The sequence below is a fragment of the Schistocerca cancellata genome, chromosome 2, assembly GCF_023864275.1.
Source record: "Schistocerca cancellata isolate TAMUIC-IGC-003103 chromosome 2, iqSchCanc2.1, whole genome shotgun sequence".
NCBI lineage: Eukaryota > Metazoa > Arthropoda > Insecta > Orthoptera > Acrididae > Schistocerca > Schistocerca cancellata.
In genome coordinates, this window is record NC_064627.1 from 1,117,430,349 (window position 1) to 1,117,447,652 (window position 17,304).

The 17,304-nt window shown below is 41.4% G+C and overlaps 1 protein-coding gene across 5 annotated transcripts in view; it reads left to right on the forward strand.

Annotated features, from left to right (window-relative positions):
- The window catches only part of LOC126163154 (protein CLEC16A homolog), a 212,618-nt gene extending 195,606 nt beyond the window's left edge, over positions 1-17,012 (forward strand). For 2 of the 5 annotated variants that reach the window (XM_049920084.1, XM_049920086.1), the window contains 2 exons: positions 5,947-6,080; positions 15,365-17,012. In XM_049920084.1, the coding sequence (XP_049776041.1) occupies positions 5,947-6,080; positions 15,365-15,733 (503 nt within the window). In that variant the 3' untranslated portion in view covers positions 15,734-17,012. The remainder of the gene's footprint in view (positions 1-5,946; positions 6,081-15,364) is intronic. The other 3 variants (XR_007535169.1, XR_007535168.1, XM_049920087.1) reach the window with 3 other exon arrangements.
- The last annotated feature ends 292 nt before the right edge of the window (positions 17,013-17,304 follow it).

A 17,304-nucleotide genomic window follows, 5' to 3' on the forward strand; every position in this document is an offset into this window, starting at 1 on the left:
CCAAACACATTGAAGTCAGAAGGTGTGAGATCCGAGCTGTGAGGTGTATCCCAGCAGGCACACACCTTCGAGTTCCCCAACTGGTGCACAAGTGTGTCAGCACAACCAGCAGAGATGTCCTGTTGTGCAGCGAGTGTTTGATTGTGACCCATCAATCACCTCAAAAGAGAGTGTCCCCATATCCTAACACTGCAGGAGTCACAACTGTTTGGGGCTGGCCAGCACATGGGAGATTGGACAGGTTTACATGACCTTGATGGCAGACGCCTCATCCAATGACTCACCATGCGTTTGTTCACTGTCAGGTCTCCGTAGTCATTGTGTTAGTGCATGTGAATATTTATGATGCTCTTGTTTTCACCAAAAGAAACTCATTGACAGCTCTCTGCTTGAAACTCACCCCCATTACACACACAATTTTGAAGACTGTGTAGCACTGCCACATATTGGAACTTCATGGAACTTTAGGGACTGAAGTAGGAATATTCCATGATGTCCTCTAACAAATCCCGCATTTTTCAACTGAAATTGGCCAAGAACAAAAAAGTGTGACATTACTTATTGAACACACCCTGTATCTCTCCTGTGCTGACACGAAGTTTTAATCTGTCAAGAAAATTCATTTGAGTGATTGCTTTCTGCAGAGTGAAAGTTTGATTATTTGGCTGTGGCTTAGCTATTACCTGCCACATTCTGTACTGCATTGGTGCTACTTCTGTGATGTTTGGAGTAGTGTTTCTGTGAATGTTGAAAAGTTGGAGAGGTGTATATAATGGTGGGCTACAGCTTCCATTGGGCATATTCAGATGGCTCATGAAAATCAGAAATGTGAGTTAACATAAAACTACCAAGGAATTAAATGTACATCAACAGACAAGACAATTTGCAAAGGGAAGAATAAATTGTCTTGGAAATTTGGCTTAAGAAAGTGTAAGTTAAGAAACAAATATTGAGGGGGGAGGGAGGGGGGGTTGGAAGAAGAAGAAGAAGAAGAAGAAAAACTATGAATGAATGAAAAACTGAGGCCCTTAGAAAAGGTTCATAATATAGTCATGTGAATAATTAAAACATCAAAAGAGAAAACTGGTGTTTATGTAACTGTTGGAAACTTGTTGCTCTGACAGATTGAGACTCAAATACATGAAAACATTAGAGAATGCACAAGATTATTGATTTGAATAAAAAATGGGTTGAAAGGAAACAGTGTGTCAGTTAAGTGAGGCAGTAGGTATAGAAGGAAATCAAACTGAGGATGGCCAGAAATATAAATATTTGAAGTGAGCAGATAACAAGAGATATAGCAACAAGAAATGTAGCTCTTTGGTCATGTTTATCAGAAGATCAGAGCAAATTATTTGGGACACCACCTCTTAATGCTCACTGATAAATGATTCAATGACTCTGACTTTGACAACTTATAGACTGGTTAATTCTGAGGAGAAATCATTGCAGGCTGCTAAAAACAGAAATTGGATGATGTGTTAATATGACAGTCTATCACTACTAGAATGATTGACTAACTTTCCTATAAGTTCTATACGTAAAATAAGGGAAAGGCAACCATTCACCTACAGTGGACTGATCTGTGGAGCATAGAAATACTTAACAGAAAACAGTATTCACACTAGCTTTTGAGCTATTACTCTTTTTCTATTAAAAATACACTATTTGCACACAGAACCACACAGATACCCAAATGTACCCTCCTGCAACCATGGTGAGACTGATCTGATTATCTGTTATTGAAAGTGGTTGCCTGGGCTGATGGAGGTTGGTAGGGATGGATGCACAAGACAAGGAGGGGGTAGCAGGACAGAATGAGGTTAGTCTTTTGACAAATGACCTGTGGCTGCACAACAGGACGATAGGAGTTCAGAGGGTAGAGCATATAAGAGATACAGAATGAGGGTGAGGTGGAAGGGGGAGAGGGAGGGGAGGCAGAAAAAGAGAGCAAGGTGGGTATAAGAGGGGCGGGAGAGAGAGAGAGAGAGAGAGAGAGAGAGAGAGAGAGAGAGAGAGTTAGTTAGTTTTCACCTGCATAGTTAAGAGAAACTTGTGCTGGAAGGGAGTATCAAAATAGGCCCATTAGTGAAGCAGATGTTGAAGTCATTTCATTTGCGGTGTGCTACCTGTTTGGCAACGATATGATCAAGTTCACAGTGCCACAGTTTGGTGGTGACCATGCATGTGAGTAGATTGTTGGTTAATTGTCATGACCACATAGAATGCTGTGCAGTATTTGCAGCAGATGTGATATATAAAGTGGCTGCTGTTGTCTCCCTGCCTTTTATTGGGTAGGAAACACCTGCAACTGGACTGCAGTCTGCAGTAGGATGTGATTTTGGGGGAGTGGGGGTTGTCAGTTACAGGACACATCTTGCAGTTTCGCCAACCACAAGAGGATGAACCAGGGGTACTGGATTAGGGATTAGAAGAGGGATAGACAATGATATTCTGTAGGTTGGATGGTGGTGGAACACAATTTTTGGTGATGTGAGTAGGATTTTGGGTAGGATATCCCTCATCTTGGGGCACAGTGAGAGGTGGTCAAAGCCCTGTTGAAGAATGTCACTGAGCTTTTCAAAGCCAGGGTGGCACTGTGTGACTAGAGAAGTGCTTGCCAGTGTCTGGTTCACAGATTTACTAGTGTCAAAGGAGGAGATAGTATGGGAGATCTATTTATGGGTGAGCTGGGTAGAATATTTTCAGTCGACAAAGGTTCTGATGAGGCTATAAGTGTATTGTAACAACTCCTGCTTTCCACTGCAGATATGGCACCCGTGGGTGGTGAGGCTGTAAAGAAGACTTTTTATGTCTAGCAGTGACAGCTGTCAAAGTGGAGGTAGTGTTGATGGGTGGTGTTCTTCCTATGAACAGAAGTATTTATGGAGCAATCTGAGATGTGGAGATTGACGTTTAGGGAGGTGGCCCATTGAGACAACAAAGATTAATGGAAACAGATTTGAGAGTAGGAGTAAGGTTATGGAGGAAAGAGTGAAGATTGTCCTTGCCATGAATCCAGATCGTGAAAATGTCATCAATAAATCTGGACTAGACAAGTGGTTTTAGATTTTGACTGTATAGGTATCATTCCTTCAGATGACCCATAATTAATTTGGCATGGGATAATTTCATGCAAGTACTCGTGGAGTACCAAAGATTTGCTTATAGACTTGTCCTTTGAAAGTAAATAATGGAGAGTCAGTGTGTTGTTTGCTAGGAGGATTAGGAAAGAGGTAGTTGATTTGGAATCAGGAAGACGTTGTTACAAGGCCGTAAGACAACAAGGAGAATTGTGGTAACAAGACTGGCACCGAAGGAAGTGAGCAGTTCTTGAATGTAAGATGAGGGCTTACGGATAGTAGTTTGCAAGTGTTGTTGCTGTGGTAGCATTGTACCCAGCCACAGATCAGTATGGAGACCTGGGAGGGAGGAGGGGCATGGCTTTTGGTTGTGGAGTTTGGGGAGCAGGTAAAAGGAAGAATGCAGGGGATTGCTGGTGTGAGGAGGGGGATGGATTCAGGTAATAGGTTTTGGAATGGACCTAAGGCCTTCGGGAGCTGATGGAGGAAATGTTGGAATTCTGGGATGGGATCATGGTCGTTGGAAATTTGGCGGAGACCTTCAGCCTGTGGTGGAGACTTTGCCTGCAGGGATTGGTTTTCAGGTTATGGATAGCTGTGTGTTCAGTAGGACTGATGTTGGACTGACTGGGAAGGGACCATCTTTTCTTTTCTTGTGCTTTGCAGTGGAAACATTTCTTCATCATGCCAACCTCCCTCCAACCATAATCCTCTTACTCTTCCATCCAGACGTCCCCTGGTACTCTTTCAAGAGTTCTTCACTTCTAATCTGGTCTCGCTGTCCTTTCCTAAATCCATCCACAGTGAGTCCAACATCACTTCTATGACACACTTATGTGCGGGTCATCTGAAGGAATCCTTCCTATCCAGTTAACTAAAACTCCGTGTATGGTTCAGATTCATTGATGACATTTTCATGATCTAGATGCATGGCAAGGACAACCTTTGTTTGCTCTTCCTCCATGTCTTTTCCCAAACTCCCAAATCCTTTTCACTTGGGCGATCTCAACTCTACAAATCACATTCCTAAATGTCGACCTACACCTCTCAGATCACTCCTTAAATACTTCTGTTCGTATCAGGCACGCCAACCCTCAACACTACCTCCACTTTGACAGCAGTCACCTGCTCCACATTAAAAAAAGTCTCATCACCCATATCTGCAGTGGTAAGCAGAAGTTGTCAAAATGTACTGATAGCCTCATCAGAACCTTTATTGACTGCAAATATTTTATCGAATTCACCCAATTACAGATCTCCCATGCTATCTCCTCCTCTGACAGTAGTAGATCTGCCAACCAACCACTGACCAGTACTCCTCTGGTCACACAGTATCATCCTGGCTTTGAAAGCTCAACCACATTCTACATCAAGGCTTTGACTAACTCTAATTGTGCCCTGAGATGAGGGATATCCAACCCAAATTCCTATCCTATCACTCAAAGTAGTGTTCTGTACCCATCCATTCTACAGAATATCTGTATCCATCCCTATTCCAACCCTACTCCCAATCCTGCACCCTATGAGTCATTCCCTTGTGATCAGCTCAGTTGCAAGAGCTATCCCATACAGCCCCATCACCACCTACCACAGTTCAGTCACAGGTATTTCCTACCCAATAAAAGGCAGGAGCATATGTTAAATCAACCATGTTTTATATCACCTCTGCTGCAAATACTTCACAGCTTTCTATTCGTCATGACAAGTAATCAAGACTCTGTTCGCATAAATGGCAACCTCCAAACTGTGGCAAACTGCAAACTTGACCAACCTGTAACCGAACATGCGTTACATAACAGCAGAAATGATTTCATGTCTGCTTCGCTACAGGGCCCATTAGGATAGTCCCTTCTAGTATCTCTGTTGCAATTACTGCACAGCTTCCTATGCGGTCATGACAAGTAATCAAAAGTCTACAAATGTGAGTGACCACCCCCAGACTGTGCCAAATTGCAAACTTGACCACCCTGTTGCCAAACATGCTGCATGCCTTCATAGAAATGACTTAAACACCTGCTTCATAACAGGGCCTGTTTGAATGCTCCCTTCCAGCACAAGTTTCTCTAGACTACACAGGTGGAAATTCTGTCTCCAACATATTTTGCACTCTCACAATCTCCTTGGCCTAAATTTCCGCTAACCTTTTCCCAGTGCCTCATCTTGCCTTTTCCCTTCTCTCCACACCACTCCTTCCCCATTCATGTGTTGTACCATCTACTCTCACAATTCTTCCATCCTCCATGGACCCACCACCACCACCACCTCTCCCTCGCTCCGTATCTCATATATGCTCTGCTCTCTGAACTCATTTTGTCTACTTTTGAAGCCACAGAATCATATGTCAAAAGATCTGCCTCACTATCCTGCTAGCCCTTCTTAGCTTCGTGCATCCTTCCCTACCCCCACCCTACCTCATTTCAAGCCACTGCTCTCAATAATGCCAATGCCGTGGGACTGTATATTTGGGTGATTGTGTGGTTCTGTGTGTGAACATGTATATTTTTACTAGAAAATCCAGAGAAGCTCGAAAGGTAGTGTGAACACTGTTTTCTGTTGCATGTTTCTGTCTCTACATATCAGTCCATTATGAGTAAGTGGTTGCCTTTACCTTATTTTAAATATTGTTCCGCCCAAGAATTTTCATTATTGTCTTTCATTATTTTCATTCGGTCTGCTTTACCTGCTAAACTGCCTCACTTTCATCTCCAATTTCACAGAGTTTCCTTTCTGATGCTGTATGTACTCTGAAGTACATACTCTCTGTTTATTAAGTTCCTCCTGTATCTTCTCGTGTTTGTTAAATAATGTTGTTTTACATGTTTGTTTATGATAATCAATCAGTTGATTTCTGTACATGTTACAGAGCGAGTATCTTGTTGTGAACTTCCGCCTGCAGGAGTAAGCCATGGTGCTGTCAGGTCGAGAGAGGGCTCAAATTCTCCTCGACTGCCAAGACCACGCAGTGAGGAAATACCTCTTGAAGATATGAGTACAAAGGTTAGTGTAGAGCAGGGTCTGCCATGTAGTGTTTATCATTTGTTGTGGAACTTCATTAAGAAGTTAAAATATTTCACAGTGAGGGAATATTGTTGCGAGTTATTTAGTTTTTTTGTTTTTTGCCATATCAGCTACCTAGCATAAAGCAAAAAAAGAAAAATACCATTGATATCTTTATTTTCATTAAAAGTCCCATGTACAAGGAGCCAAGTAGTCAGTGGGGGCAATTTTGTTTGTGCCACTGTAGCCAGTTTTATTACAGTGAACATTCAGTTGCAAAATATTCCTCTCTGGAAACAACCTTTATGCTGTTGCTAGGTGATTTGCTTACCATATCAGATTAACAGTCCCTTTTTGGAGCCAGCTTGAAGGTTGTTGAGTAGGAGAGAAGTACTAACAAAGTGAAGCCTAAAGTTGGGTAGATAGCTCCATCTTTAAGAGCACCACCCATGAAAGGCAAGGATCTGCTATTCAGTCTTGGTCTGGAACACAGTTTTAATTTCATTTCAGCATACAGTCTGCTGCCAAGTGAAAACTTATTCAAGAAAACAGCTATCTTCCTTGGCGATGATAGCTTTTTAAGAACAATAGTTATATACTGTTATACTTACACAGTTTTGTGCTTGGTTATATAGGAGCATTAGCTGAAACGTTAATGAAAGATTGGATTCATTAGTTTAAAAATGCACTTGTTTCAGACTTAGCTTCTCTTTTAAATCAGTACACCTGTCCACCATTTTTCAGTTGATTAAATTATATCCTTGAAAGGAATTTCAGATCAGGAAAATCTGCAAAATACCGGTCTTCATGGCTTCCATGATGTCTACATTGGCTAGATTAAAGTATGCTACCTTCTGTCACTCTACAGGAAATAAATTAGTGATTGGCAACTATTTTCTTCTCTTATACTAACATCTTGTCTCAGATTTTTGGAAAAAGTCATGATTGAGCATCTCTGTAAAAATGTTTTTAGTCTGCTATGATATGGATCCAAAAGGTTCTTCCTAATCACTGTCCCACAAAACAATTCAACAAAACCATAATTAAATATGAAACTATTACTATGCAGAATTATGTGCTTTACATGTAAAGCACTTGATAAGCAAATGACAATATTCCTTTGGAGAAATCAAAAAGGTAAGGTGTTAGAGAGACAATTAATTAAGGCTTTGGCTCATTCTCATCAGCTTGCATGTGAATTAATCAACTAAATGGAAGAAGACATCTACTGTCATCTATGTTGCATAGTTTAGTACTGTTGCTTGAGGTAATGTACAAAGATAGCCGGTGAAGAGTGCTGCATCCATCTCCCATAACTCCAAATACAAAATGCTGTCTGAGTCAATGTGACACAATTATGACGTAATGCTCTCAACATTCCTTCTCGTCCCATCCAGTAAGTCTCACCTGACCAGGGGTTCCGGTTGACTTTTCCATAATAATTCAGTCTGATGACTACCAGAGGAGCAGTTTTGATGGTAGTGTTTTGACAAAACCACAAGATTGGTTCTAGAATAGATAGTGGAGGTCTTGTTTTTAGCAGAGTGAATAGTCTTGTGATGTAGGCAATAGTGAGGCAATCTAGTCTGTGACTTTCTTGACCTGTGCCATATGGTTAAAAGCTACAGTGTTCCCTTAAATGACTCAAGGATAGAGGTGGTTACCAGTGTATTTACCCTAACAGTTATAAAACTTATCTGTGGTCAGTAATTATGATGCACTTCCCTATTTTTGTTATTTCAGTACGAACGTCTTTGATTAAATGCCCCACATAAACAGGGGATACCTGTTAGATAAGTTCACACTGAGAGTGAACTGCCTTACTTTGCAGAGCTCCACCTGCGGATACTGTGGACCAATACTGGCTGAATGTAAAGCATTAAAACCATCTCAACACATTGATTTATGGCTATGAATTAACTTGCTTCACATTCTTACTGGTGTGCAGCTACTCATGACCATGGAAAATTTTTATAGTGAGCAGCCAGACTTATTTTGGGAATATGTCACCTTAACAGAAAATGCACTCTCCCAGAATGTATTTAATAGAAAATAAACACACAAATTTAGAACTAAAAATTAACTACTTATGAATAAAAATAATATTTTACTTGTGTTACTGTTCCATTAGTTACACAGATGTCTGAGAAGTATAGTGATGGACTGTATTTTATTGGCCTGGTTCGAGGATCTCTGAAGCCTGACATGACAGGTTTTGGGACCCATTATAAAATATCAATAAAAAAACTGCAGTCACACTATTTTTGAATGAATAATTTATTTTACTATTGCTAATATCAGACATAGGACCAAGTCAGACAGCAATGAGTATTTCTTGTCAAATTTCACATTTTTATTTTGGGAAAAACTGTTACTTTACACAGAGGTCTCCTTCATTGATATGTAATATACTGAAACTTGAACCTATCTGCAGTTTTCTTCCTCACTGATATTTTCAAAAACAGGCTTGATGTCTTCAAGCCACTATACATAAAACAATCTCAATTTTTATGCCATTTCTTGACATCTACATATGTTTCTTTGTCTCAAACAATGAGCACTCCAGGTAGGAATACCATCAGTGTAGGAAAAGGCAGATTGCTACTTGCCATAAAGAAGAAAAATGAAGTTACAGACAGGCATAATCAAAAAACATTTCCACAAAGCTTTTGGCCACAGCCCTCTTCAGTAAAAAGAGACACACACACCATTCATACACACTAGCAAGCACATCTTATGCACACATGACCGCCAACTCCAGCATCTCGGGCCACGTGGGATGCTAGCAGCAACCTGAAGGGACAGGGAAGGGGAAGGGATAGTAGTGTATGGGTGGGGAGAAAGACAAACACTCTCTGGTGGAGAGGGCAGGGAGTAGAATGACAACTGGGCCAGCGTCAAGAGGTTGTGGGGCAGGGAGATGGGGGGAAAAAAAGGAGCAAAAAGTAGGAGTAGGGAAAGGAAGGTGAATGCATTGGCAGAGGGTGGCAAATAAACAGGGTGAAAAATGAGAATGTGGAGGAGATGATTGGAGAGGAGTTGGAAACCGTTGGGTGGAGGGTATGGGGGCAGTAGTTACCGTAGGTTGAGGCCGGAATAATTACGGGAGCTGAGAATGTGTTGTAAGGCTAGCTGCCCCCTGTGCAGTTCAGAAAAGCTGTTGGTGGAGGGAAGGATCCATATGGCTCAGTTATTGAAGCAGCCATTAAAATGAGGTGTGTTACGTTCAGCTCTGTGTTGTGCCACATGGTGTCTACTTTGCTCTTGGCCACAGTTTGGCAGTGGCCATTCATTCTGGTGGACAGCTGGTTGGTATTGATATCAATATAAAAAACTGTGCAATGATTTCAGCAGAGCATATAAATAACTTGTCTGCTATCACAGGTGGCCTGGCCCCTGATGGGTTAGGATAAAACTGTAGATGGATTTGGCAAGTTTTGCACCCAGGTTGTCCACAGGGAGCATTCAACACACCACCTCCATGAGGTGTCCAACTTGTTGACATCGGACTACTGCCTCAGGGTACCACTATCCAACCCCTATTGTACCCACAGTGTTCCTCCTCATCCACCCCTCATAGCAGCTAAACCCTACCTAGCTGATCTTTTCAACTTGTCACATCCCCAAAACTCCCTACCAGTTCTCCATGAAATCCAGATGCAAAACATTCCTGTAGCACTGTTGTTAACCTTTCCAGCAAATCCCACGGCTCCACAGAAGTTTCAGTCCTATCCAAAGGCCTCACCTTTAGTTTTACACCCAGATTTAACCGTGCTGGACTTGTCAAAGACCTACTATCCTCCTCCTGCTCTCCTTCTCCTGATTCCTGCAATGGAAGCACTTATTTGCTGCCAATCCCTCCAGCCAAAACCACCCTAATTCCAACATTGAACTCTGCCTCTTCTAGTTCATACCACCATCCAGCTGTGATCCTCCCTCCTCCCACCTAACCACCTGCTGTTCACTTTGCACGGATTTCTTACCTCCAACTTAGTCTCACTGTCTTTCCCCATGTCTCTTCCTCAGAACGTCAACCTTTCAGTAGAAGAAAGAACAGCCATACACTACCTCTAAACAAATTGTGACCTAATCATCCAACCTATTGACAAAGGCTCCACCACTATTGTAACGAATCACAGTGACTACCTAGCAGAAGGCCTCTGCCAATTGACTGAATCCTCCACCTATAAACTCTGCCCATGTTATCCCATCACAGAAGCCCATCTCAACCATCAATCCCTGCTTAATGTCTTAGGCCCATCCCAGAACATCTCTCCTGAATCCATTTCCCTCCTCACCCTTAGGCCACCCCACACACCCACCTTCAACATGCTCCCCAAAATCCACAAACCCAACAGTCCTGGACACCCCATTATGGCTGGTTGTTGCGCCCCCACTGAAAGAATTTCTGCCCTCAGTGACTAACACCTCCAACCAATTTCCTGTAACCTAGCCTTCCACATCAAAGACACCAACCATTTCCTTCACCAGCTCTCCACCAACCCCATACCTTTACCTCCTGAATCCCCACTTGCCATTGTTGACATCACTTCCTTAGACAGAAATATCCCACATGTCCATGGTCTATTTGAACACTATCTTTCCCAATGTCCTTCAGTCTCCACGCTCACTACCTCATTCCTCATGCACCTTACTGACTTTATCCTCACCCGCACCTACTTCTCCTTTGAAGGAAAGATACATAGACAAATCTGTGGCATAGTCATGGGCACTTGCATTGCACTCTGCTATGCCAACCTTTATATGGGCCAGATAGAGGAGACCTTCCTAGCCTACCAGACTGCCAAACCCCTAGTCTGGTCCAGGTTCATTAACGATATCTTTGTGATCTGAACTCGGGGCCAAGACAGCCTATCTTCAATCCTTTACAACCTCAACAACTTCACGCTGTCCTCCTCAAACCAGGGTGCCACCTTCCTAGATGCTGACCCCCTCTCTGATGGCTCCATCCATACCTCAGTCCACATTAAAACCACCAACCACCAACAGTACCTGTATTTTGATAGCAGCCAACCCTTTCACACCAAAAAATCCCTCCCATACAACCTGGCCACCCAGGGATGGTGTATCTACAGTGACAAAACTCCCTTGCTCAGTATGCTAAGTGTCTCACCAAGGCCTTCACAGACAGGCTCTATTTCACAGACCTAGTCCACAAACAGATCTCCTTGTGCCATTTACCCTCACACCCCCAATCCTCCCACCAACCCCAAGAGCCAGCCACATCCCGGAATGGAGCAACTGAACCACATCCTTTGCCAGGTCTTTGATTACCTATCATGACCTGAAATGAGGAACATTCTACCCAAGATACTTCCCATCCCTCCTAAAGTGATGTTCTGTCACCCACACAACCTCCACTACATCCTAGTCCATCCCTATGCCACTCCCAGTCCCAACCCCTTGCCGCAAGGATCATCTCTCTCTGAGAGAGACTCAGTCACAAAACCTGTTCAATCCACCTACCCAACACCTGTCCTGTCCTGTCCTGTCCTGTCCTGTCATGTCCTGTCCTGTCCTGTCCTGTCACAGGTTTATCCTACCCCATCAGGGCCTGGCCACCTGTGAAAGCAGGCATGTCATTTATGAGCTCTGCTGCAGTCACTGCACTGCTTTATATTGGTCTGACTATCAACCAGCTATCCACAGGATGAACGGCCACTGCCAAACTATGGCCAAGAGCAAAGTAGACTGCCATGTGGCACAACATGGAGCTGAACGTAAAACACCTCATTTCAAAGGCTACTTCACTAACCGAGCCATCTGGATCCTTCCCTCCACCAACAGCTTTTCTGAACTGTGCAGGTGGGAGCTAGCCTTACAACACATTCTCCGCTTCTGTAATTATTCCGGCCTCAACCTATGGTGACTACTGTCCCGACACCCTCCACCCAACAGTTGCAACTCTTCTGTCATCTCCACATCGTCATCTCCCACCATGTTTATTTGCCACTCTCTACCAAAGCATCTACCTGTCTTTCCCCACTCCTCCTTTTCTGCTCCTTTTTTCCCCACCTCCCTGCCTCACAACCCTCTGACACTGGACCTATTGGCATCCTAGTCCCTGCCCACTCCACCAGACAGCTTTCATCTTTCTCCCCTCCCATACACTACTATCTTTCCCTGCCCCCTCCAGATTGCTGCTTGCATCCCACATGATAGTTGTGTTCTGGCTCGAAATGCTTACAAAATGTTAGCCCCCAACAGTAGATTGCGTATACTTATCTAGTGGTTGATGGTGTTCACTGTTGCAGGTCCATGGATCCATTTTATGTTTGAGGTGATTTATCTTCATAAATAACAAATAAAATTTTATAGTAATGTTACTTAGTATTATCCATTACTAAAACAGACATTAAAATTACTTCAATGAAACAGTGTAGATTGGGCATATGTTGTGTGTATTTCACTTGGTGACCAGTTTTCATGTCTCAAGATGTGAATTTTTTAATTTTGTGGACTTTATACATCAGATTTTTAATTTTTTTGTCTTGTTGGTAGACATGCTTCTGATGTATTTTTCAGCTGTTTTGAATGTTTAGTTTATTGTTGACAGTCAAAAAGGTTATAAACGTTTTTGACTGTTTGGTGAATTTTTACATTCAAAAAAGGGGTAAAAGAATTGCATTAAATATTGCTTGAAAAATGGTGTAAAGTTAAGCACTGCATTAGAAATGTTGATGGAAGAAAAAAAGAAAATTATTCTGAAAAATCACCAACGGAGAGGTTGCTGATGATGTCAACATTTCCTTTGGCTCATGCCAAGCAATTTTTCCAGATGTTTTGGGCATGAATTGTGTAGCAGCCACATTTGTGCAGAATGTCACTCAGAAATTGCTTAATGAAGTCAACAATGATCCAGAACTTCTAAAGCAGGTTATAACAGGTGAAACCAAGGCCAAGTTGTCCCAATGGAAACTGCATGAAGAACCAAGACTGAAAATAATTTAACAAGTTTGATCACATTTGAAAGTTCTTCTCACTATGTTCTTTGGTTTCAATGGGATAGTGGATCATGAGTTCCTGCCTTATGGTCATATGGTCAATAAGGAATACTTCTAGGAAGTTACATGCTGTTTGTGTGAAGCAATCCAAAGAAACGACCAAAATTGCGTCAAAACCACTCGTGGAAATTGCATCACAACAATTCTTTCACTCACACTTCAATGTTTATTCTTGATTTTTTTACCAAAAAACAATACTGTTATGTTGCCTCAGCCACTGTATTCACCAGTAATGGCCCCCTGTGACTGTTTACTGTTTGTGAGCCCGAAGAGCACCATAAAATGACATTGTTTTGCCACCATTGACGAGATAAAAACAGGACCACTGAAGGAGCTGAACACCATAATGAAAAGTAAGTTCCATACATGCTTACAAGACTGGAAAAAGCACTATCACAATCATATTATGTCTGAGAGGGATTACTTTGAAGGGTACAAAGTTGATGTTGATCAATAAATAAAGATTCTTTAACAGGAATTCCCATTACTTTTTGATCACACGTTGTATAAGACCATCGTAAGACGATATTTTTACTTCTTCGTGAGAGAAGTTTCAAGCAGTTTCATATAGTGGCCAAACATATTTGTTATGTTACATCGGAACCAACATTTACTATGTAAAATTTTAGGTTATAATTTACAAAGGAGTTGTCTTCTGTAACAATCAATTTGGTATACCTTTGCTGGGTGTAGTCAACCTCAGATTTTAAAAAGTGTGGCAAGTGCAGTAGAATTACATCAGACACCTACCAGACAGATTCATTTATGTTGTGATGAGACCTGCATGTTACGATCAAAAAGTAGTAGGACTGATTTTATTACAAATAATTTATTGTACATATCAGTATAAACCTTTAATATATCAGTAAAAAACCTTAATAATCTTCGAAGTAGGAACCTTGTGCTTCGACACACTGAGTGGAATGTGTCTGACAATCCACAAACACCTGCTGGAAGTCACTGGCAGAAAGCTGTTGAGAGTCTTTGTTACAGCCACTTGGATGTCTTCAACAAGAGTCAAAAAATTGTCCCTCGGTGATGTACATGTCCTGTTTCAGGTGAAGAAAGAGGAAGAAGCCCAGTGGAGACACATCTGGGCTCTAGATGGGGTGAGGCAACAAGACAAGTTCATACTGAGCCACCTACTCTTGCACTAACAGTGCGGTGTGGAGGTTCCAAGAACGGGCAATGTGTGGTTGCATGTGGTTGACCAATTTTCACAACCTGTTGAGCACTTTTGTATAAAACTGTACGTTCACAGTTTGCGCAGGAGAAACAAATACTTTGTGGATTATGTCATGAAGCTAAAAAAGATCAGAAGCATGGTTGTGTCCATGGATTTGCTCATCTGGACCTTCTTTGGATGAAGAGATGTGTTAGTCTGCCATTTCAAACTTTGATGTTTCATCTGTGGGTCATACTGCAAAAACCAGGTTTCATCTCCAGTAACTACATTTTCTCAAACACAGTTCAGAATTTCTCTGGAAATTTGCACATGATTCACATTTTGTTCATCAGTCCAGACCCTTGGCACAAGTCTATGATGATGAGTGGTTTGGCAAAGAAAGGCTAATTGGTTCTGTAAAAAAAAAAAGGCTCAACACTCACTAATCAGATGGATCGATAACCTATGATTGGACTCCAGAAGTTGTTTCACTTTTGTCAGATTTTCGTTGGCCCTTAATGTTGGCAGGTGATCGGCGCATTGGTCACCCATGACGAGCTCTACCTCCCCATCCCGGAACAACTTGTGCCACTCAGGGACACTTGAGGGACTCATGGCAACATACATGTAGGCATGCTTGAGCATATCGAAGGTTTCCATGATGGTTTTTTCAAGTCTGAATCAAACCTTCATGACATAGCACCAATCAAGACTCCATTCCATGCTGCATGTAATGACACTGCTTCACAGTGGTTCATGAGAAGCAGTGTGCTCACCCTCCAAAGACCAGCACACAACTACGGAGAGTCCCATTCAGTTTGTGAAGGTTGCCCTCACCATGCTCATCCAGACAACCTCCCCTCCATCGGTTTGTCTGGCCTACAGAAAATTAGGCCTACAACTTTTCGATTGTGCCCCGTAGATTACTTCAGTTAATTTAGCAGTAGCTTTTATTTTGGCAGACAACAGAAGTGGTAGCGTAACAGTATGATTAATTATTTGACAAGCAAACATCGTAATTTTCTTATTTGGGAGTAATAAACAACCACATTTACTGTAACCTCTAATTTCTTACTAATCATTCTAATTTACAGAAAACTGGTAGAGGCACCAATGGTGTTGCAGGAACATCTGGGAGCGTAAATCCACCAGTGAAGATGAGGCACAAACCTTTACATCATAGAGATGCAGTGTTTAGATCACCAATGACCCCTTCTCCAGTACCACAGCAAGATTCATCTGAAACTGCAACAGAAACGACGACACCAGTTGCTAGTGATAGTACTATTACAGCTCCACTGCCATCGACCTCACAGCCATCGTCGACACCACCACCTCCAACACCACCTCCACAACCACCTCCTGTTAGTTCAGAGGAAACTTCTTTCACTCAGATGCCTGATGGTACACAGGCCGAAGAAAAGAAACTTCGTAGAAAGAAAGGCATGGTTGAAACTGTATGAAACAAGACAAAGGATATGTGTTATAACATATCATTATTTCATGAAATGCAATGCAGATTTGACAATATGTGCAGTGTTATGTTGACAGTACAGAAATGGTGCAGAATGGTGGCATTTGTTATTAAGCTCATGGAATTTCACTTCTCCAATGCCACAATTACAGTCAGATACAATGTGAGTGTTAAGTGCAAGTCATCACAGCTAGTGTATGTCAATGCACACTTCTTACATACTTTGAACAAGATTACTGGAAATTTTTTGTTGCCTTGTTTTGTCATTATTTGTATGCTAGAGACATACTTGAATGAAGTCTTCACTCCAGCAATTATTGGTTCACCACTTCAAACTGATTAATCACTTACTTTCACACTTTTGCATTGGAACAACTCAAAATAACATGAAACATGAAATGTCATCAGTTGTGCAGAAATTGGTAGACGTATGTGATAACATTTAGTGTCAGACGTATAGAAATCATACTTTCATATGACACATACGTTATAAGACGTTTTCACTGACACAAATTAGTTACGAAGCATTGTGGATTGCATCCTCTTTTCTCCTCTCTCTCTCTTTTTTTATGCATCACTGCGTAAGTGATAACAAGACAAAATTTCCAGGGGAAACTAGATTGTCGTTTGTGGTATATAATGCTTTGGTCATAAATCTTATGTGCACAAAAAGGCTTCCAATAATGGTTTTTCATTGCCTGTGAATATAAACGTGGTGTTGGAACATTCATTTATAGTGGCACTATATTATTTTTGTTCTTACACCAGCTTATTAATATTTATTTATAGTAATACACCAAAGTATTCAGACAATTAGGATTTGTTAGTCATGGTGCATACAGCACAGTTACTGCTTTAGTAATAATATGGGTGAAATCTGAGCATGTAACTAGATTTAAAGAGGTAATAGAAAAGAGTTCAATAACCTAATAATATTTCATTATCTTGAAATATTTTATAGAAATACTGTGTAACAAGTGATGGACACTCTTTTGGCACCTGAGTGATGCATTAAACCCTCAACATATGTGAATCTATAGATAATAAATAATATAATATTATGAAGAATATTACAGACTACAATCATAAATATACACATTTCAAGTGGAAGGAAAGACAGGCCAGCCAAAACAAGGAATGTGGAGAAAATTTCTGTGTTAATGAAAGACTACATATATACTGATGTTTTACAGTCTCCTACCTTTTTGAGTATATATGCTGTGCTAAAAAAAAACACGCATTTCGGTAGAGACCAACTTCATTCAACGTTACAGGCACAGTTCGCAGCGGTATTGTACTGCTTTGAAATGTTACATCTTAGAGATCGCACAGGATAATTTGTGTGTTTGTGTAATATTTTTCATAAATATTGTATTATTTTGATCTTGGTAAAAGTTTGTGTTTTAGAGGTTTTTGTATCACTTGGGTGCATTCTGAATGAAAACTCATTTTGTTTTGAAGGAGGTCAGAGCTTGGCCTCGTGCCTGTTGATACAGTTTAGCTGAAGTGCAAATGGAATTCAAGTAGATCACATGTTTCACAAAAATAGAAAGAGGTCTA